A 21,896-nucleotide genomic window follows, 5' to 3' on the forward strand; every position below is an offset into this window, starting at 1 on the left:
GTCTAACATTTTTCATTTCCACCTATTCTTTATTTATATGTATGATTTTTAAATATTACATTATATATTTATATTTTCATGTTATTAATAAACACCCTCATGGAGATTTAACCAGCAATGCTAAAATGCAGTATACCCTAATGGATGTAAATAATAGATACTAGAGCTGCATTCATTAGTTTATTAATTGATTGTTTTAGTAATATTTTAAGTAAACAGTTTGATGCTTTTCCTTGTTGTACATGATTAAACTTAACAAACTAAATATCTTCACATTTTGCACCGTGGTTCAGACAAAACATGACATTTGAAGATGCTTTCTTGGGTTGTAAGAAATTATACAATGCAGTCTTTTTTATTTGACATTCTGACATTTTATGGACAATTAAGCAGCAGATTCATTGATAATGAAAATAATTATTAGTCACAGCTTTAAGAGAAACAACTGTCAGTTTAAGATTATACAGTGAAACAGCAAAACAAACTGCATCCTCCACAACAACTGAACATTATAACATATAAAGACAGGACTGTTGTATGAGACAGCGTTAGTTTTAGCTATGTGTTTCTAATAAACCTCCAGCTGAGTGTAAATGTGGTTGAGCTGAGTTGAGTTGAGTGTGTAAATTTGGTACATCTGTCCCATTTCCCTCTTTTGCTCTTTGAAGATAATCACACCTCTGTCGACTACACAAAGACATGGTAAAAAATGATAAATAGAGATCGTAATCTGTAGGTAAGTGCTTCAGGAATCGATGTTTGTTGATCTTTCACCATTGTTAGTTACGGTTTGTCTTTATTTGCTTTTGAGAAATGGTTTTTTCTAGCTAGCTTAAAGGCACAGTTGATGTAGCAGCTTGGGAAAGCTCCTTTAACCAACTGCCCCACAGGACAGCAGGTATCTCTGGAAGTGAAGCAAGAAAAGTAAAATTGACAAAAACAGATGCAAAGCCTTGAGCCTGAAGATGAAAAATGTTGTTACTTAACATTGTTGTTTGTCCAGAGGATGTTATTTTTCTGACTGACACTGATGCAAACAGGACATAGCAAAAGCTGAGACATGTTCACTTTGTCCAAAACACAATCTGGACAAGATTCACAGCTACTGTGACATTAGCTATTAATAATAACTGGTTTAAAAAAGTGCCTGCTGTGCACATATTTCTGCCCATATGTGCTACTTTCATCTGTCACACTGATATTGGAAAGAGTCACAAATAATTTTAGCCCGTCTGGACACACTTCTCAATTTGGTTGTGTTTGCTGCAGAGTAAATAACAAGTCACTTGACTTATACATCTTTAAATCACCTACCATACATGTATTTTCTATGTTAGGTTTGCTTATTTTATTATTTTTGGTGCACTATTGTTTTATTGTTTGCCACATCCTGTTCTCAGCTCAGCCTCCCCCTGGGTATCATCAAAGTTCCATCCAACCTGAAAACCTGAAACCCGCCCTTCATTGGCCTGCTTTACTGTGCACACAGCTCAGGTTAGAGTCTGTCAGCTGTGGAGAAAAGTCAGGTACTTTCCACACTGTCTTGTCATTCAAGATCAAGGTTGAATGCTGAGTTTAGAGGAAGTGCGGGTCAGTGAGGAGTCATTTGAAACCATAAAAGACAACAAAAACCACCAGGGTACATGCAAGTTGCACTTTCTGTGTCTGAATGAGTTAATGCTAAATTTAGCTAAATTTAGCTACTCAGGTAGTCAGCGCCTAAAAATGTGTTTTACGGTTTTGATGCACAGTGGCAAGGGTTTGGTCAGAATTAACTTAAATTCTCTCAGTACAACTTTAAAGCTGCATTAAGCTATTTTCTTTTTTTTTGTCTCACTGAATCAAAAGTGTGAATCACCAGCCCAAATGAAACCCAACCAATGCACCTGCTCTCACACAAGGAAGTGTACAACCGGCTCACACAGGCCCGACTGTACACTTCCTGTTTAGCGCTAAAAGGCGGGGAGGCGAAGTGACTGAAGAGCGTCGAACAGATAGCAACCAAAAGACATCCAGATATTTTTCTCAAGAGTCTGTGGACCAAACCAGGGCTGATTTGAATTTACATTCGACATGTGACCAAAAAGATGACTGCAAGTCCAGATTCCTCTGTTTCTGCTGAATGTGTAAGTAGTCAGTTGTTTGCTTAAAAGTTAGCTGTAGGAGCTGATATCTTTTTAGCTCCTAATGGTTAAAAGAAAAAGCTTAATGCAGCTTTAATTTGATTTTGGGGTTAAAGCAATAAATGTTAAGGCCATGTGTTCTCATCAAGAGCACATAATGGTATTTCATGTGCACCTGATAGATGCCAGTGCACTCATTTTAATTTAAGTTTAAAGAAACATATTACTTTCATCTGGGTTAATTCATACCATGATTTTGATTGTTTTGTGCGCACAGTTTTAGAATTCATGTAAGCTAATTTATTGCAGTAATTAAGCGCCCTGAATTTATATTTTGCTAAGCACATGCTTGATTTTTACATAGCAAGTTCTACACTGATTTCAACCACTTGACTCAAGTGGTTGAATTTAGTTCATGCTTTTGTTTGTTTAGTTTGAATGTGTTGTGTCTTTCACATTTCCTGCATTGTATCGATTCTATGAAATATCGATTTTGTTTTTCCGGTCAAGTCTATTCACTTTCATTTTAGCAGTTTCCTAATATTTGTTCCAACTTCAAGTGAACATGTCATATAAACAGCCTCTCTGCTAATGATTTAATTATAATATTTATAAATATTTACCAGGGTAAAACACTTAAAATACAGATTATTACTAATTATCTTAATTTTAGGTGTAACAAACCTTTTTTGAATTATCAAAGTCTTATCTGCTGCTAGCTCTGTACATCTATTGTCTGTTGTAATGATTATTTTCATTATATATAAATCTACCGATTATTTTTTTGGTTACTCGATTAAACCTTTTGCGCTTAATATGCCAATAAATAGTAAAAAATGTTTTCCACAAACAGAGGTTGTCGTTTTGTCCAACCAGCAGCCCAAAATCCAAAGATAATCAGTTTACTGTTATGTACAGTATGACAAAGAAAATCATACACTTTTCACATTTGAGAAGCTGAAACAGCAAATATTTGACATTTCTTCTTAAAAAAATGACAGCAACGATTATTCACTTATCAAAATAGTTGCCAGTTATTTTTCTGATGATCAACTAATTGATGTTGTAGCTCCAATAAAAATCCTGCTGCATTTCAGAGCTTGAGTCTGCATCAACTCTCAAATAAGTGGCTTTATACATGCAATTAGCTGTTTGCAATTATTTTACAAAAACAAAAACAGAACACATGAATGCATAATATTGCATTTTTGTCTGTAGGTGGGATGTTTTGGGTACTAAAAGCCTTTAAGCACCAAAAATCCACCTATATCAAACTCATGTCTTCTGATTGAGTATCCAGTATTAAAAGTGTGTGCTGGTGTACTTCAGTGTACCCCGTGTCCCGGGGCCCTTTTAGTCACCTTTTGCTTTCAGTGCCTTTTACAGGCCTTCTCACCTGCTCATTACAGCCTTTGTGGGCTTGTTAGCGCTAGCTGGTGTTAGCGTAGCCTTTGAGCTTGACATTTACCTCTGCTCTCCACTTTTTAACCACTCGTCTATAAAATCTGTTAGCCTGTTAGCGGCACACACTCATAAAAAACCCACTGGTCTTTTCAGAGCAGACACATGATCAGAGTTTAGCACAGTGCTTCTCAAACTTTTTCTGGCATGCCTCCTTCAGAAGCCGGAAAAGGTTCACCATATTTTTCAATCACTAACAGTGATGGAGAAGCGACTAATAAAAAAGAATCAATGTTGAATTTTGGTGAAATAAAGATCAGCACGTTAGCATCAACAAACTCTTGTTTGTTTATTTTTCCTGCATAAATCATATTCATTCAACTTAGTTTCACTCCATATTCCTCCCCTGGTCGTCCACGCCCCCCCTGCGGTGGTTCAGTGTCCCCCCTCAGGGGGGTCACCACCCAGTTTGAGAACCACTGGTTTAGCATCATTCATGTTGCTGAGCTAATGGATTTTTTGATTTTCATATAGGTTATTTTACATTGTATGTAATTTTAGGCTGATGTTATGGATGTTAGCATCATTTAACAAACATGCTCATTAAACATTAGCACTGTTAATGACATCAACAGTACTCCCCTTCTCATCTCATAAGTGTGTGTGTGTTTGTGTGCGGTGTGTGTGTGTGTGTGTGTGTTAATGGGAGTTGAAGGTGTGTATTACTGAGCCTATGCAGACATGCTCTGCTGAACATACCTGCTCTTTGTTGTATTAACAAGGGCAGACTAATGTATTGCAGTAGCTCTTTGATTGTGTGTGTATGCATGAGCTTTATGTGTGTATAAGGCCTGTACATGTGTGTGTGCTTATAATGTTTGTCGAGTGCTTTGATGGGTCTACATGAGGGCGAGCAGCAGTTTTCTCAGACCTAGACTGTGCTCTGTCTGTTTCCCAGGAGATGGCGACCTCTGACCCCTGTGCAAATGCCCCCCCAACCCCGCCTGAGGAGCCGGAGGCCTCCCCCTCCCCTCGCAAGAAGCGCGGGCGTCGGAAACTAGAGCAAACCGAGAGGAATAAGGGTATATCTTCAATGCCAAGTCATATCATTTCAAATAATATGACTCTGGTCATTTATACAGTAATTTAAATGGTTAATTTATCTACAGAAGCTGATTTAAGGATTTCCAGAACACAACAGCTAACTTGCTATCAATTAAGATGCTTTAAGGATATGAAATTTACAATCCTGACAGTCATGATCTGTGTAATTTAGAAAAAAAATAATTCACCCTCAAGTCTTCAAGAGCACTTGTTGTCAGTTTACCTGAAATTATAATAACTTCCAGATTGCAGTGTTTGAGTGCATTTCAAATATAAATATGTACGCTGGGGCCAAGTGATGAAAACCATGACTTAACCTCCTCATTACTTCTCTTGTTAAATCTGTACAAATGGGCCATTTCCTGTAACTTCTCTTTTCCTGCAGATGAGCCAGACGACAGAAACTGCGACTCCCCCAGAGAGGTGAGAAAAGCAGTCGTAACCCTGTCTGTGATGTGTTTCTTTTTTTTACTTTCAAAAATGAGCAGTACAAGCAGGTTTAAGAGCATGGTGAGTGTATAACAAGCTTTTCATGTGTGTGTGTGTGTGTGTGTGTTTGTGTGTGTGTGTGCAGGGTGAGACTGGGAGACTGCGGAGGAGGCCAGTCCCCAGAGTGACTTTCCAGGCTGGCGACCCGTACTACATCAGTAGGAGACAGAGGGAAGAATGGCTCAGCCGCTGGAAGATGGAGGTGGGAGAGAATCAGGTCTCTGTCTGTGTGAATTTATAGAACAGTAAAATGGAGGCTTGTATTTTCTTTTGAAGAGTCCAATCAAAATGAAAAGGCTTCAAGTAAACACGTCAGTCAGAGTAAACTAGGCCGGTTTGAAAAGGGTGACGCTTTCGACAGAGTGTCATTTTTCACATAAACACTCCTCTGGATTACTACTTTTTAATTACGGAATATTTTTATTCCCATATACTGTATAGCTGCATTGGATCTGTAGTTGGGTGCTCTGTATTGGAAAGCATTCAGAATACAGCTGTAGACGAAATCCCTTTGAGAAATTAAATCAACCTTCACAACAGAATTATACTGCGCTTTGCGCTGGGTGATAATTGCTTAAAATGTTAACGCTATTGAATGTGTTAGGGATATTAACTCGGTATATGCCATTTCTGTTAAATGTTCATTTTACTTAATAAAATCAGAGAGCAGTCATAAAAAATAACTTATGAACATCATTTGTGCTGCGTAAAAATGTCCACTGCTACACTCTCACTGCGACATACAGTTGTATGAAAAACAATTTGGGCAAATTACACATTTTGTTGATTTGTTAATAACACCTGCAGCAAACAGACATTAAAAATGACCCTTTCTTTGAGTTTTAGTGCACTGTTAATTTCTATTTAATATACTAAAAACTCCACTTGTACCCACCACCTGTAAGTTAAACAGGAAGTGAATCACAATATAGTAAAACACAGCTGTAAAAATGTAAAATACTCTTCATAGGAGAAGTTATGATTGCTGAAAACTACTGTACATTATTAAACACTCAAAAATATTTACATCTGCTTATTGTAAAACTTCATTATAGTGTGTTAGAAAAAACGTTTCCTAAATGTTTTGACTGGATTTTGAGTTTAGTCATTCTCAGTGTTAGAGTTGCAGTTTCAGTCAGCACCATACGACCTGTAAAAACACTGTTGCTGCTTCTAGCTGCAGTAGTGAGGAAGCCCATCATCTCATAATGGGCAAGTGTCAGTTTTAACTCAAACTTAAATCATTTTTAAATGGTTAATCCATCCATCAATTTCATGCTACTTATCCAGGTCCAGGTCGTGTTCATTTAATTAATTATATCATTAGGAGTTATTGTGATATACTGCTGGGTGGGGCTGGAGGAAATGTGATACCAAATAATTCTAGGCCTGTCATCGCTAATGGTTTTCTATCATACTTTAAAGCTTTGGCAGGTAGGGTCTTGAAAGTGGTATTAAACTGCCTTCTATATGGTATTAAAAAAGTCTTAAAAATTCCTTAACTTTAAACTTTAACTAGGTGAACCCTGCAGAAACTCTGCACAGTGAGTTAATGCATTTCATTATCTAACAATAATAAGGTCATCACATTTAGCTTTGTTTTACAGTTCTTTCATTGCTTTCTTTCCTTCTCAGAAAAGAGATTTCCAAGATCGATTAGAAGTTTCCTCTGGTTTTGGCCCATTTCGCTGATGTTAGTCATTGCCGACGTTTGTTGGAACACATCTTCAGTTTATTGCACAAAGGACTTACGTCTGTTTTGGGTCAAACCATGAATATTTAACATCACACCAACCACTGACATCCCAAAATATTTTTTTGCCAACATCATCTTCATCTTCAGTTAAACATGCACTCACTGTTGGCTTCATGCCACGCTGCTGTTTTGCAGTCTTCCTGCCCTCCTCTGCTGTAGAGTGTGTTTGTTTACACTGGAAGGGAGCGGACTTCCCTCTCATGTACACACACACACACACATACAAACACACATACACGCAACGGTCTGGTGGAAGATGAACTGTGTTCTTTCAATGTGATTGGCCTTTTTCAGTGACATTTACTCAACACTTGACACAGTGAAGTGCCATTGAAAGTGGAGACGGTGCTTTCCCTTTCTGTGGCTGCAAAGGCCTCTCATGCAAAATATTTGTCTCTCAAAGAGATTTGACTGTTGGTTGATTTTGACACACATTTCCCAACAGTGCACCAGTGGTAGATTTGAGCACTTCGATATTGTTTCAAAACAGTGGTTCCCAACCTATTTTTTGTCGGCGCTCGTCAAATGTGTCTGAGTACTTCTTCGTCGTATCCCTCTGGTGGGTTGTTTTCACTGCAGAGAAAACGCAGTGGTGATTAGGTTTGGTTTCTTAGTAGGTGTGGTCACCTTTGCGCTTGTGTACTGCTATGACATGGAGCAGCAGGAACTTCATGTTTCAGTCATTTAACTGTTTTGTGCTTGCCTGCTAACCAAAGCTGGAGCTACCATTGACGCCACAGAAGTCATGCACACAGGAATGTTTCTAGGAATGTGGCTGGTTTAATGACGTCAAGTAGAGTTCACATTCACATATCACACATGTCGCTGTTTTAAAGGATGAATTAGATATTCATGTGACTCTGAATAGACTTTTTAGAGTTTCTTAAAAAAAACAATTTCAGGGCAAAAAACTTGTTTTTCTTTTTTGTCATTAAATTTAGAGAAAACATTGTTTAGCTATATTTTCATTTAAATATAATTTTACAGAGTTTGGTTATTGCTAGTCACAAATGTCTTAAGTTGGTGGGGCTCTGCGGGAGGAATTTGAGCTCATTAACTCAGTATTTCTAGAATCCTGGCTACAGAAGTGTTGGTAACTAGTTTTCATGTGGCGTTAAGGTGTTTTGGCCATCCCACATTTTCTGGGAAACTGAGGTGTGTCCTGTGCAGTTAACTTCTCATGGCTTGAACATTAGTGGCTTTTGTGACAATAAATACAGAAGTGATCCTCACACCATTTTTAAGCTCTTTATTTTCTTCCTAAACACAAACTGCAGAAGTACCTCTTGGTATATGAGTACCCTCGGTACACTGCTCTAAAGTGGGCCCTTGCTGGTGCAGAGGTCAGACAAAGCACTGTACTTTTTTAAACCATCATTTAAAGTCACTATAATGAGCATTTTTATATTAACAATAGATCACATGACTACTTCTATATGAGAGGTCACTTGCAGTGACAAACCCACAGATATTCGTCGTTCAGTCCACTCAGCTCTTGAGAGTTTTATAGTATCATTGTTTTAGTTTTATGACCAAAAGCTTTACAGTTTGCTTCAGTCTCACTGCTCTCGTTAACTTTGTTTTCCGGCTGCAGCAGGCAGCTGATTTCAGCTAAAAAACACAAGTGCTCTCTGCATATATTTTTTATTCCTCATTCTTTATTTGGATCTCCAGTCTTCCCAGAGTCTACACAAAGACAATAACAATAAAAACAAACAATTCAAAATGTCACAGTATCAATAGAACAAGATAAGGCACAATGTAAAGATCAGAGATTCAATGAAATGACTCTACATATGAAAATAAAGGCTTACAGTGAAAACATAAACAAAACTGTCACAATTAAATAGCACAAAAAAAGACCTGAACTACACACAGACACAGTTAGAAACTAGCTGGTGAACATAGTGGAGCATTAGGAGTTGGTGGAGACCAAAAACAGAGATAAAAGTGAAGGAAAATTCCCTCACTGGAGAAAAGACTGTGCTGCCTTGTCTTGCCAAGAGAGGTTTGTGTGTGTGTGTATGTGTATGTGTATGTGCATGCTTGCATGCATGTGTGTGTGCATGTGTGCGTGTGAGGAAGACCTAAAACCGAAAGACAGAATGACTGAAAAGACAGGATGTGTGTGGTCATGAAAGGAGGAGAAAAAGTCATTCAGGCTGATTGACAGACAGGCCGGCTGAGAAACACTGGGGATGTGAGAGTGTGTGAAAGTGTGGCTGCAATTTCCTCTCGCTCCTGTTTGAACTTGTTCTTTTGTTGTCAGTGTCTGATGGACACGAACCTTTAAAATATGTGAGAAAGAAAATATGTGACAACTTGACAATCACTTGAGAAGAGCAGAAAGAGCGTTTTTACTCTGCTATTAATCATAAATATATGTAGAAAGTAGAAACAAACATGTGAGATATAACCAACAACAGACTTGTGTGAGTTTTACACTTGATGATAATGAATAATTGAAGCATATGTAAACACACACAAACTCTACATAGTCAAGTTGATACCAGATCGTTTTCAGACTGTTGCATGTGCATGTGACAGATGGAGAGAAAGAGAGGTAGAGAGAGGTAGAGCATGTGTGACTTCCTGTTAACACTGTCATCTCACTCACTGATTCATCAGCTACTCTGGAGCCATAAGTGATATGTGTTTTGTTTGGTGACAGAAATTGAAACTTAGAGGTAGGTTGTTTTCCTAATATTAATAAGAAAGAAAGAAAGAAAGGAAAAAGTCAACAATATAGTGAATTAAAGTGAGCAGAAAGGAAAATAGGAGCAAAGAGTCGAAGCTATGAAATAAAGAAAGGAAGGAAATGCAGAGCAGTGGTGGAAGAAGTACTTAGTTCCTTAATTTAAACAAAAGTACCACTACATGAATGTAAAAATACTCCAGCATTCAGCATCAAACTTTAGTAGAAGTACACAAGTATAATTTTTTAAATGTAGTGTCAAAATGAAAACGACACATTCTGCAGAAGCACTGATACATTATCAAATATTACATCGTCAGATTATCAATACTGATGCATCAATGTGTTAGCAACATTTTGCAGTTGTAGCTGGTAGAGCTGGACCCTATATGCAGTCAGATGGTTTGGTCCAAACTACGGGGCACATGATAGATTTTTAGAGCTTTCTTTGTCTTCTTTACTACCACATTAATCATACCATGAACCCTGATACACAGATGTGTCTTCATTATTTGGACTTTTCTATATTTAATGCTTTTTCTTTTGTGAAATAATGAATAATTTACGTCTTCAGGCCTTGAGAAGTTAATTGAATGAGATCATTTGAGATGTTTAGAGAGCAAATCCGTCTTGGTTGGAACTTCTTACAAATCATAATCATCTGAAACCACACACTGCTTTTTGTAAGGGGTCACAAGTCACATTAATCTTTGATATTGTATTGTATTGTATAATCTTATAATTCATTTTAATTTAACGTTTTACATAATGAATGAATCCGGTTGATTAATAAGTACAACATTTCCCTATATGAAATGTAATAGGAGTAAAAGTATAAAGCAGTATAAAATGGAAATACTCAACTAAAGTACCTCAAATGTGTTTGAGTGTTTGAACTTAGTGACTTTCCACCATTAGAAGATGGAAACTGAGAAATAGAAATGCTACAGAATGAAAAGAAGAAAGAAAGGAGGTGGAGGCAAATAAAGAAGCGGATGTAAGGAGTAAGAAAAGAATGGAAGCAGGCAAGAAAATAAAGGAACGGGAGGAAAGGGGAAGGGAATTGAGATGTAAAGCAAGAAAGAAAGAAAGAAAGAAAAGTGATGGAGTGAAAGGAGAGAAAGGAAAACAGAGAAAGTTTGAAACATACAGTGAAAGAAAGAGCGGGGAGAAATCAGTGACAGAGACAGAGGTTAACCAGTTCCAGGTTTCTGTGTGTGTGTGTGTGTGTGTGTGTGTGTGTGTGTGTGTGTGTGTGTGTGTGTGTGTGTGTGTGTGTGTGTGTTTGCTCTGTCAGTCAGTTGAACTGCAGCCAGCTGTTAACAGCCCCATCAATATCCCATCTCACTGCTGTCTGAAGGAAACCTGGTAACTCAACAAACTCTTTTCCATTTCAGGATAAAAACATCTGGCATCTTTCCCCCTCACGTTTAAAGTTACAGCAGAGAAAACAAATACTGAGTGAGGGTATAGTCCACCGTATATATTACAGGGGGTACTTTTTTTTCTCCATGTCTTAACATCATTTTTTGCTAATTGAATTTAGCAACTCACACACACACACACACACACACACACACACACACACACACTTAGCCTTGACCTTGTTTTTACTTGTAACCACTTAGTGGAACGTGCAGATAAGAAAACACTTCATTGTGTTATTCTAGAAGTCTTGTTGGTCATCCTGACGCTACCAGTGGGCCTGCTGGTAGAAAGAGATACTAATGAGGCGTTCATGACCGGTCGACACAACAGGTTACCTTTTAATAAAGGCCGCTGCATGATGTCATACGGGGGACAAAATTGTCAAGTGTTTTTTATTTTTCAGATAACCCTTGTTTTGAATTTTTGAATAACCCACGTACACTAAGAATGCTCAAAAGACCAAACTTGATTTGATGATCAGTTAATCTGCTGATTATTTTTCATGTAATCGATTATTTGTTTTGTCTATGAAATGTCAAAACCTAGTTTAAAAAACCCATGTCTGTTTATCAATCCAAAACTCAAAGATATTTCATAAATTATCATAAATGACAAAGAAAAAGCAGCAGAAGCTAAAACAAGCAAATGTTTGATGATTAGTCACTGCAGCTCTAGTGTCAAGCCATGTAACCGATATAGACTTTGAATCCAAACTTCACATTAAACCTGTTCATCTACACATTATTGCCTGAAGTTTTATACAGTTTTTATACACAAATTCACCCATTTAGCACGACATGTTTCGTGACCATCTGTAGTCGAGAACACAATAATCAAGGAGTGACCACATTCCTCCTTAAAACTTCTTTAATCAGTATTTTGTTTACATTTACTGTAAAAGAAATTTAACGACTGTTTGTAATCTGAAAGAGGTTGATTGAAGTTTTTCCGCAGAAAATTGTCACCAGCTCTAAAGAGCCTTTTAGCTTCTTTAAGCTCATTGTTTTGGTTTTACTTTACGGTTCAGTCTCAGTCCCATCCCCAATAGTAGTGATCAGGAATGGAATGATACAGAATTAGCGATTAGCTTGTGAAGCAAGCAGATCATTTAGCAGCTAAGGAGCAAGAAGTTTTAGTCAGGAGCTGGTGGAGACCAAACTAGAGAGAAAAGGAGACCAGAAATATGACTCTGAATGCTTGTGTGTCTGCTGTGTAGAGTCTTCTTCGCTGCTCTAAAATAGTAGCCAACACAGGAAGTTGTCCTGTGCAGCCACTGGCAACAAGTGAAGACTATTGTATTCATCTATTTATTTGTGTTTTATAAAGGGTTTAACCCAAGCTATACCATACTACAATGATGGCAATCGCATATTTTTTAATTTTTTTTATTAACACAGCGGTATCGGATTGCTACTCGGTATTGGCTGATACACAAGTTCAGGTATCAGGAGGGAAAAACATGGTATCAGAATATCTCCACTGCTGAGTGTGTAAATAGGTGTTAACATAGAAGCTAACATCTTAGCTCTGACCAATTTGATAATGGCAATGTTACATTAGAGTTGTGCTTCTGTCTGCTCGGTGTGAAGTTCCTCTGCCCCCTTGTGGCCAAAAGGATTAAATTAGTGCAGCATGAGAGTTTTCTACTGGGCTCAGCTCCTCAGAGCGCTACATGAAAACAGACATTGTTCCTCCAATTCCAAACACTCAGTTTACAGACATTATGTCAGCGTCATTTTGTTTTCCTTTCTGTAATTCTAAACTGGCTCGTGTGGCTCTCTGTGTGTAACTGCATTTCACAGTAATGTGTACGTTTGTGAGTACGTGCATGTGTTTGTGAATGTGAGGTCGTGACCCTAACACATCCTATTGCCTTGTCAATCCTGAGGCTTACCTAACCTTTGACCAAAGTGCATGTACACACCTCATATACACACTAGCATGGGTTTGTGTGTGTGTGTGTGTGTGTGTGTGTGTGTGTGTGTGTGTGTGTGTGTGTGTGTGTGTGTGTCATCACCCTTAAACCCTTGGGGTTACCAGACATAACTGTGTGTGTGTGTGTGTGTGTGTCTGTGTGTGTGTGTCTGTGTGTCTGTGTGTCTGTGTGTCTGTGTGTGTGTAGTGGAAGTTCACCTAAACATCTGTTAGGTGAAGGAGCCAGTAAATCACACACTTCACTGCTGGCCAATCAGCAAAGAGGGAGAGGGTAAAGAAGACTTGAGGGCTTGAGTGAAGCTGAGGAGACACACAGAGGAAAGTGTAGGAGGAAGAGGAGGAGGAGGTGAGAGAGAGACAGACGAAGAAAATGACAGAGAGAAAGAGAGCCAGGGAGGAAGGGTTGCAGTTGCAGAGCTGCCATGTCCGGTCTGTAAGTGATTTTTTTTTTTTTTTTCCATGTGTGCATGTGTTGCAGAGTATATGCAACTGTGTATGTGAAGCAATGTAAGCTTAAGGTTTTCTTTTAAAAAGAGGAAGGTTACAAACAATTTCTATTGACAGAAAGTTATTTCATGGCAAGTTTGTTTTTATGCTTGCTAAAAGGAGTTTTTTTTGTGAGCAGACATAAACTGGTGTTTAATTCCCTTTTTGCTGCTGGTGGTTTCATGCCAAGTAAAGTGAAAGATCTGAAGGAGAGTTGGATTAGACCTAACAGAGGTCAGTTTTGTTTATTTTCTGTTTACTTGTGTGTTGTTGGGGGAAGATAGGGGCTTCAGTTTAAAGTGTTTTCTACTGGCTGGAAAGACATTCAACTGCATCCCTTACATCCTTGAACACCAGCCCCCCTTTTTGGGGTTGATCTGCCTAAATAACTTGAGTATCTGTGAGAGCTGTGTTCATAGCTGTGGTATCATTACAAAAGGGAAGGCATGACCTTTTCCGGGTGTAGTGTGGTCAAACATGGTAAAACACTGTGTAATACAGTGTCTTTTTTTGCCCTGTGAAGGCAAGTTTATTTATACAACACCTTTCAACAAGGCAATTCAAAGTGCTTTACATTACACATAAAAGAAACACAGGACAATATAAGATCATATAAAAAGTCACATTTACAACAGATTAAAAAGAGTGAAATGGAATAGGTACTTTCGACCTTTCGTCATGGCTGACAAGTTCAGTCAAAAAAAAAAAAGAAGAGGAAGGAAAGATTAGAGGGAAGTCTAAAACAATAACCATAAGTTTTTCTGCTTTCCTCTCCTGCTGATCGTCTGGAGACCACTCAAATTTGTCTTGAAACCTCTTGGCAGGGTCCTGACCCCAAGGCTGGGAACCACTGGTTCACAAAAATACTGTATTATATCCAAGTGTTACTGAGCGCATTTTCTTTTTTTGTGTCAAGGTTTTGCATAAAATAGCTTTCTTATATTTGCTTGATCATCATGTAAACTGCTGTAATTTAAAAATGTAATATTTCCGCTCTAAGGTTTTTAAAGCCACAACTAACTAAAAGACTGTACAGTAAATATATTTATGTATATCTTATATAACATGATCATTATGCAGCTTTTACCAGGAGTCTGTAAAAGTTCTGCACACTTTTGGAGAAAAAAAACACCAAGCCACCAAAGTATTACAGTGCAGGATTAACACCAGTCTTGTTACACTTTAGTATTTTCCTTTAACAGCCATTAGATAGACATTTTCAGTCCATTTTATTACAGGATGTCATTTTTGTGGGTTTGCTTATTTGTTTGTTTTTGGGGGATTTTTCTTTTAACTTTTATATCAGCCAAAAAGACGTGTAAATGGTTACCAAATTATTCTAATAACGGGAAAACAACACCAAGCCACTAAAGTATTATGTTCGAGGGTTAACATCAGGGTCGGTATGCTTTGAGATTATTAACAGCTATCAGATCCAGATTTTTTGGTCCATTTTACGACAAAGAGATCATTTTTGTTGGTTTTACTTCCAGTTACTTGTTTGTCATTTGTTTGTCTTGAGGGAAGAGGGAGATTTGAATTCAAGGTTTAAAGTATTATCCACTTTTTTTTTTTTCTATCTCATCAGGAAAGTGTTCACATATTTCTCAAAGATGTTAACAATTACAAAACAAAACCAAATCACCAATTATTTTACTGCAGGGTTAAAATCATGTTCGGGTGTGTCCCGATATAAACATCAGACAAAGTAATAGTTTAAAGCCTTTTCCACTTTTCCACCCATCAGAAAACCGTGAAAATGGTTGCTACTACTTCATAGAGGGAAAACAACACCAAGTCCCTGAGGTGTTACTCTGTACTCCAGGTCCATGAGGTTTGGTCTTACCTTCAATCACCTATCAAACAGACAGTGTTTGCTCCATTTGATCATTAAATGTCATGTTTTCTGTTCACTTGGGTTGGATTACCAGTTTAAAGCATTTCCCAAAACATCTGGAAAAGCATCTGAATGGTTTCTTAATATGTTAATAATTGGAAAACGACATCAAGTCACCAAATTACTATGCAACAGTCGGGTCAGACATTTTTGGTATTGTTCTTAAACAGCCATCAGGCAGATGTTGTTTGCCCCATTCCATTACAAGAGATCTCAGGAGAGCTTCATGGAAAACCACTGGCTGTGTTTCTTTAACATGTCCCACGGCTGCGATCAATGCTAATGAAAGAGCAGTCGCTTGGTGTGTTTCCTATTGACAGTGTGAGAGAGGCTATTAACTGTTGTCTTAATTGTAGTGTGTGTGTGTGTGTGTGTGTGTGTGTGTGTGTTTTGAGCAATGTTGGGTTCATCTCGAGGTCAGGGTCAGTCACGCTCATAAAGGAGGCGTGGTTTAAGAAATGGCTCATTGGTTTAGGTCAGTGGGTGAAGGGTCAGAGGTCAAGGGGGCGGCACTAAGAGTGAAAACGCTGACCAGGGCCACGGGGTTCGATAAAGTTCAAAGACGTAACTCACAACATTATACAGCCTCTCTATGTCCTTCTACCCCCTCCTGCCTTTATTTGTCCCATGAAAACACACACACTGCCTGTTCTTTTGCCGCCATCAGCCTCATAGCATCTGTTACAATACGAAGCAGTTCCATAGATCACTTTCATAACAGCAAGGCCGTGACATCCATTATCTTACTGAATACTTTGAGGACTGTTACCAGCACAAACTGTACTGTGCAGATATTTTAGGCACTAAAATAAAGTGGGGATGCCTTTAAAAATAATGTCATGAATAGTTTTTATTTCTCTATTAACCTCATATGAAGTGCAGTGAAACAGAAAAAAGTAAAACCAAATCAAAGGTGTATAAAACTTTTGCACATTGCTGTACATATATATATCCATTGAATTTATTGGTGGTGTTTTTGCAAATGCGTAACAAAACAGAGTTTCATAACAATTCGAGGTCTTTAGAACAGTTTTAATGTGTTTTGATAGCCCCACATGCAGTTTTTATTCCCTGCCATTACAGTATATTGAAAGAATTTGAGGACTCATTCTTTGTCAAATACAGAGGGGAAAAACTGACACAAACAGCAGAGAGAGAAACAGCATAAATAATACTGGAAGTGCCCTGCTTGTTTATTCATTAAAGCTTTTGATGTGCAGAAATCAGCCAAATTGCATACTGTACTGTAAGAGGCTGTAACATAACATGTGCAGCATGTTCGGGTTTTGTTTGATTGATGCACATCATAAACCTTTAATATATACTTTCAATCATTGGAAGAAATCCTATTTATGTTTTGGTGCACCTACACCTGACCCCGACTGGTGGAGAGCACCAGCTTAGTGTAAAAGTAGATGGTCGTATGTTGAACTTTAGGTGCAAACATGCTGCTTAACCCAGAAAGTGTTCTGCATCACAGCACAAGCCCTGGAAGCCTTGAGCAAAGCCCTGCAGAGTGGAAGTCCTCCAGTTTATATTCTGTTAATTGGCCTCATTACTGAACTTTTTATAGGTTAGTAAGTAAATAAAAAGTCTCCCTCCACACTGTGATCAAACTCTTACTGGTTGCATTCTCTGTATCTTTGCAGATATTGAATGAGGCAGTGATGACTGTAGTGAATACATATAACATGATGCTCACAAACATTGAGGGTGCATTCACAGTTATAAAACAGTGTTGTGGGTCCTGTAAGAACTTCAACTTTCCTTTGAGCCTAATGAAGCAGTGAGAGTCAGCTGACAGCTGTGAGGGCTGGAAGACAAGGTCTCCAGAGCTAATTGACTGAGCTTTATGTGCACTTCTGATAATACACTTAGTTGTTACATAACATTGACATCTATCCATGTATTACTATTATAGGTTTAGATTTAGGGTTAGTAGGAAGTATGTGATTCAATTCCACATATAAGCTGTTAACGGGCAAATATATGGTACTGAAAAAGTCTTTAAAAGGTTTTACATTTAGCTTAGTGAACCATGCAGAGGCCCTGTACTAAGCTGCTGAGAGGAGTTTCTATATTTTAAAAATTATGTTTGAACTCTCACAATTCATCATAGAAACAATCTTTTTAAAGAATACAAAAGACACACCCTTAATTTGTGCAGGACAATGAAAATAATACTTATCTTGTGCATTCATTACAGTCAACCAATCCTCTACCACAGTATAAACAGACAATATTCTGTCGGGTTTCTTTTTTTTCGTCGAGGACTTTTCTTCGATTGCATGACGCTGACTATTGGTTCAGTTCAGACCCGAGTGTTGCTTTCACAGAAATGCGAGTAGATGAATACTCAGTGACTCATCCTCGATTCTGAAAGCAGTTAAGCTTCCTGATGGACTCTTCAATCAGCTAATGTTGCCAGGCAACAAACACAGTTTCATCCAGTAAGCAGGATTTTGGCTGATATCCCTCAGCAACACGAGTCGAATCCAAGCCCTTTAATGAGATGATCCGGTCCAGATGCCGACAAAAATGATCACGTTTCCTTCACAACAGCAGCAAAGTTTAGATGAGATGAGTAGAAAATCAAATTAATTCTGCAGGAACATTTGGTCTGTGATGTAGCAAGTAGCAATATTTCTACTACTACCTTTTCATCAATGAAAAGTTTGAATAAGAATATAATAAGGGATGTTCAATTCAGTTACAGCTGCAGCTGCAGCTCATCACCAAGGTCAACAAAAACACATTTTCAACAGTTTAACATGAATAAATGGAAAAAAAAGACATAAATTACTACAAAATGGCAGTAATCATGATGTCTCTAAAATTTTTCAATTAGAATCTATTCTAAAATTAAAATTCATTAAATAAGAGTAAGAATGTGAAATTCATGCAACATGAAAACTGTAAAAGAAAAAAGCAAATAATTTTCAAACAAAGCGTTTTCCTTCCATAATACATGCTGATTCTGTACAGTCTTTAAGTCTTTACTACACACAAACTGTCTTAGTCTTTAGATAGATAGATAGATAGATAGATAGATAGATAGATAGATAGATAGATAGATAGATAGATAGATAGATAGATAGATAGATAGATAGATAGATAGATACAGTAGATACTTCCCTAGGGGGAATTGATGAATTAATCAATTAAAGTGTAATTTTTGGATGAAATGAATGAATTAGGCTTTTCTTAATTAGAATTTAATACTTATTTTTTGTTTTCTAAGATATTTCCAGACCTGCTCAACACAATTCACCATTAATTAGATTTTTTTTTCCAGCTGTGAGCAGCCCCTCCATTTCCTTTGTGTCAGAATAGTGTCCATCAACAACCCATTAAAAAACCAACCTCAGAGTTCACTTCATTTAGTCACTGTTGCAGATAAATCCCACATAATAATCTGTATGTTGCATGGATTTGGGACACACCGACAATTTTCTAGACTCAGTCAAGCGTTCCAGATGTTTTAGAAACCAGTGACGACATGTGGAGATTCCCTTACAGTGTGTGTGTGTGTGTGTGTGTGCGTTTGTGTGTGTGTGCGTTTGTGTGTGTGGTCTGTCTACGATCCGTGTAACAGGCTGATTTGGATTTTATGAGGTCAGAGGTCAACAGGAGCGGGGAAGAGTGACCTTCTCACCTCGGGGTCAAACTGAGGAGAGAGCTGTCACAATCCGACACCCTCACTTTTACTGTCTCCTCAACTTGAATTTATGTCATGTCGTCATCCCTCCCCCTTCCTCGCCTCTTACGTTCTCCTTTGGGTTTTTTTTTTTGTTGTTGTTTCTAGAGGAATGCAGCAGTGGTTTTTGTTTTTTTCCTCAGCATGTTTCACACAGTCATTACATTACATTATGGTTTTCTGCTCAGTGAGGGTAGAAACCAAATTGTTCTCACCAATGAAAAAAACAGGGGAACAATATTTTTAGGTCATGGAAATGCTCTGGAGGAGTCGTGGGATTTTACATCTGGGCCACAGTGAGATTCTTGCAGCGTAGTAACGAGTGAGGTCATGATTATTTTTAATTTTGTCTCCGTCTTTGAAGCAGTGTTTCTGTTCTGGACTTCCCAGAAATTACTTGTCAGTCAGATCCACCCAACGCTGACATCTTGTAGTTTAGATTTTCTTCAGGTGACGCTCTTTAATTTTGTCTGTTTGAACTTGGTCCATATTACTATTGTATCATGAGAGGTGGAAGGTAATTAAAGGAGACTGAAGCACTTATACTTTACATGATTAGTTGCATTTTATACTTTATAGTTGAACTTTATTGTTCTACTTCACTACAGTTCAGAGAGAAATACTTGGCTTCGTCTCCACTACAATTATTTCACAGCTATGAGAACAAGTTATTTTGAATATGATGCATTGTTACAGATAAAATTATTCGTTGATTAGTAATAAAAAGTAGTAGTAGTAATAAAGAGTCCACTAAATATAAGGCTTTTTAGCCAGCAGCTAGCCAATTATCTTAGATTAGCCAAAAAGACTGGAAACAGGGAGTAACAGCTAGCCTGGCTCCAAAAAGTCCAAGAGCTGCTTACAGGCGTGGCCAAGAAATAGTCCTGCACACAACCCCTGTAAAACCACAACTTTTCTCTTTCACAGCTGAGATTAAACAAACTGAAGAAAACAAATTAATTAGTGAGCTTAAGAGATGCTGGTGCGCTGAAATTGTTAACTTTTGGATAGAACCAGTCTAGCTGTTTCACCCTGTTTCCAGTCTATATGCTAAGCTAAGCTAATTGCCTGCTGGCTATAGCTTCTTATTTTACTCACTTCTTCTCATCTAATCTTCCTTTATGTTCACTTACTACTACTTACTTATGTACATTTACTTCTTTTACTTGTAATGGAGTATTTTTATAGTGTGGTATTGCTGAATAAAATCTCTCAGTACTACTTGCCACAAAGAGAAAAGCTTTCATAAGCTTGTTATACTTTTGATTAAATACATTTGTCAAAGAATTAGTAATAAAGTAGAAAAATTAACTATCGCTTGAAAATCGAACTTCCTGTATCCTCTCTTTTTCCTCCTGTCGCCCATCAAACATGCTCCACTTTCTCTCTGTCTGTATTGTATTCCTCAGTTTTATAATATAATCCTATTTACTCTCTCTCTCGCTCTCTCTTTCCTGAGCTGAACCCATTGAACTGCCTCCCCACCGCTCCACTCCCCACTTACTTCCTGTTTAGAGGAACAATTAAAGGATTGTTCCTACAGCCTGGGGCACTAAGGCCTTGATCTAGAGCAGCTACCGCATCAGCTGGAAAGACCCACGTAAAACATCAATTACAGGACCTCCTTGAAGGACAGTGTTTGCGTGTTTGCCTGTAAGACCAACAGGAGTAAAACAAAAAGGTTATGACATATGAGCAGCTATTGAGGAAACACTGGTCACCCAGAGATGATGAAGAACAAGAGCGTGCAGTCATAGTGAGAGGAAAGATTGACGATGATGTGATTGTTGACAAAATAGCCGTTTCAGTGTTGAACATTTATCTATGAATTATCTTTTCAAGTCACATTAGTCATTTACAGTCAAAGGTTGACAAAGTGCACAACTGCAACACAGATCATCCTGTCTATCACATTTTCAAAATAAAAGAAAATTCAATAGACCAGACTTCAAAGTAACAAGTACTTCATAGAAATGTAGTGGAGTCAAAAGGACAATATTTGTGTTGTGGAGTAAAAGTCATAAGTTTCCAAGAGAAATAACACTCAAGTAAAGCACAGATTCTCGGAAAAAATATACTTAAGTACGCTTCTCAAGTAAATGTACTTTGTTTGCAGCTTTGTGTTGTCCACTTTTAAATGACAGATATGATGCAGATTGTACTTGTACTACACTGGTGGGAATACCGCTACTTGAACTGATTATATTGTTGATTGGTTTCACATGCAGGATAAATAGTAGCTTTAATTAGTCATCACAAACACTTGACCCATCACACATTTCAAGACACTGCTTTATATTAAACATCAAAAGTATTTGAAAGAATGGAAATCAACCTTCCCCTTGTTATTTTTAAGAAGTTGCGTTGTGTTGTTTTTAAATGCCCGCTTGAATCCTGGTTTCTGATCATTCTCTGTTGCTGCAAAACATAGCAGCTGAGACGGTGAGGAACCCAGAGTCACCTGTACACAGATGACCAGACAAGTTTTGGACTCCCTGTATTGATGATGTCAGAAAGCAAAGCAACTCGTCTGTCAATTATGTATATTTCCGTATACTTCAAATAATTTGTATTGATATGCAGTAGTTGTGCACCAAATAACACAGGACAGTAAAGGAATGCTTCAAGCTTAAAGCCTGTTATTACTGTTATTATTACTCATAGTATTGCTAGCAGAAGAGGTAGTCAAGTCGTTGCTATGATCTTTCTTTGAATGTTGTTTTTCATAATTGGCTAATAATAACTGTCTGTTTGTTAAGTCTATAAATTATCATTATAAAAACCAGCTCATTCCGCATCTCTTTCATCTCATAACTTGACTGTCAACTCTGTAATAAAAGAGTAAATTTTTAAAAATAAATAAATAAATAAATAAAATAGTCATC

At 37.7% G+C, this 21,896-nt stretch overlaps 1 protein-coding gene across 11 annotated transcripts in view; it reads left to right on the forward strand.

Annotated features, from left to right (window-relative positions):
- Positions 1 to 21,896, forward strand: part of LOC130160679 (DNA (cytosine-5)-methyltransferase 3A-like) — a 60,014-nt gene that overhangs the window by 19,028 nt on the left and 19,090 nt on the right. For 7 of the 11 annotated variants that reach the window (XM_056363340.1, XM_056363334.1, XM_056363341.1 and 4 more), the window contains exons 4-6: positions 4,483 to 4,606; positions 5,014 to 5,051; positions 5,203 to 5,334. The exons of 1 other annotated variant lie outside the window; for it this stretch is intronic. In XM_056363340.1, the coding sequence (XP_056219315.1) occupies positions 4,483 to 4,606; positions 5,014 to 5,051; positions 5,203 to 5,334 (294 nt within the window). Of the gene's footprint in view, positions 1 to 1,968; positions 2,127 to 4,482; positions 4,607 to 5,013; positions 5,052 to 5,202; positions 5,335 to 21,896 lie in introns of those variants that run through there. 3 more of the 11 variants (XM_056363338.1, XM_056363339.1, XM_056363343.1) reach the window with 2 other exon arrangements.

The sequence above is a fragment of the Seriola aureovittata genome, chromosome 19 (assembly GCF_021018895.1).
Source record: "Seriola aureovittata isolate HTS-2021-v1 ecotype China chromosome 19, ASM2101889v1, whole genome shotgun sequence".
NCBI classification, from domain to species: Eukaryota; Metazoa; Chordata; class Actinopteri; order Carangiformes; family Carangidae; genus Seriola; species Seriola aureovittata.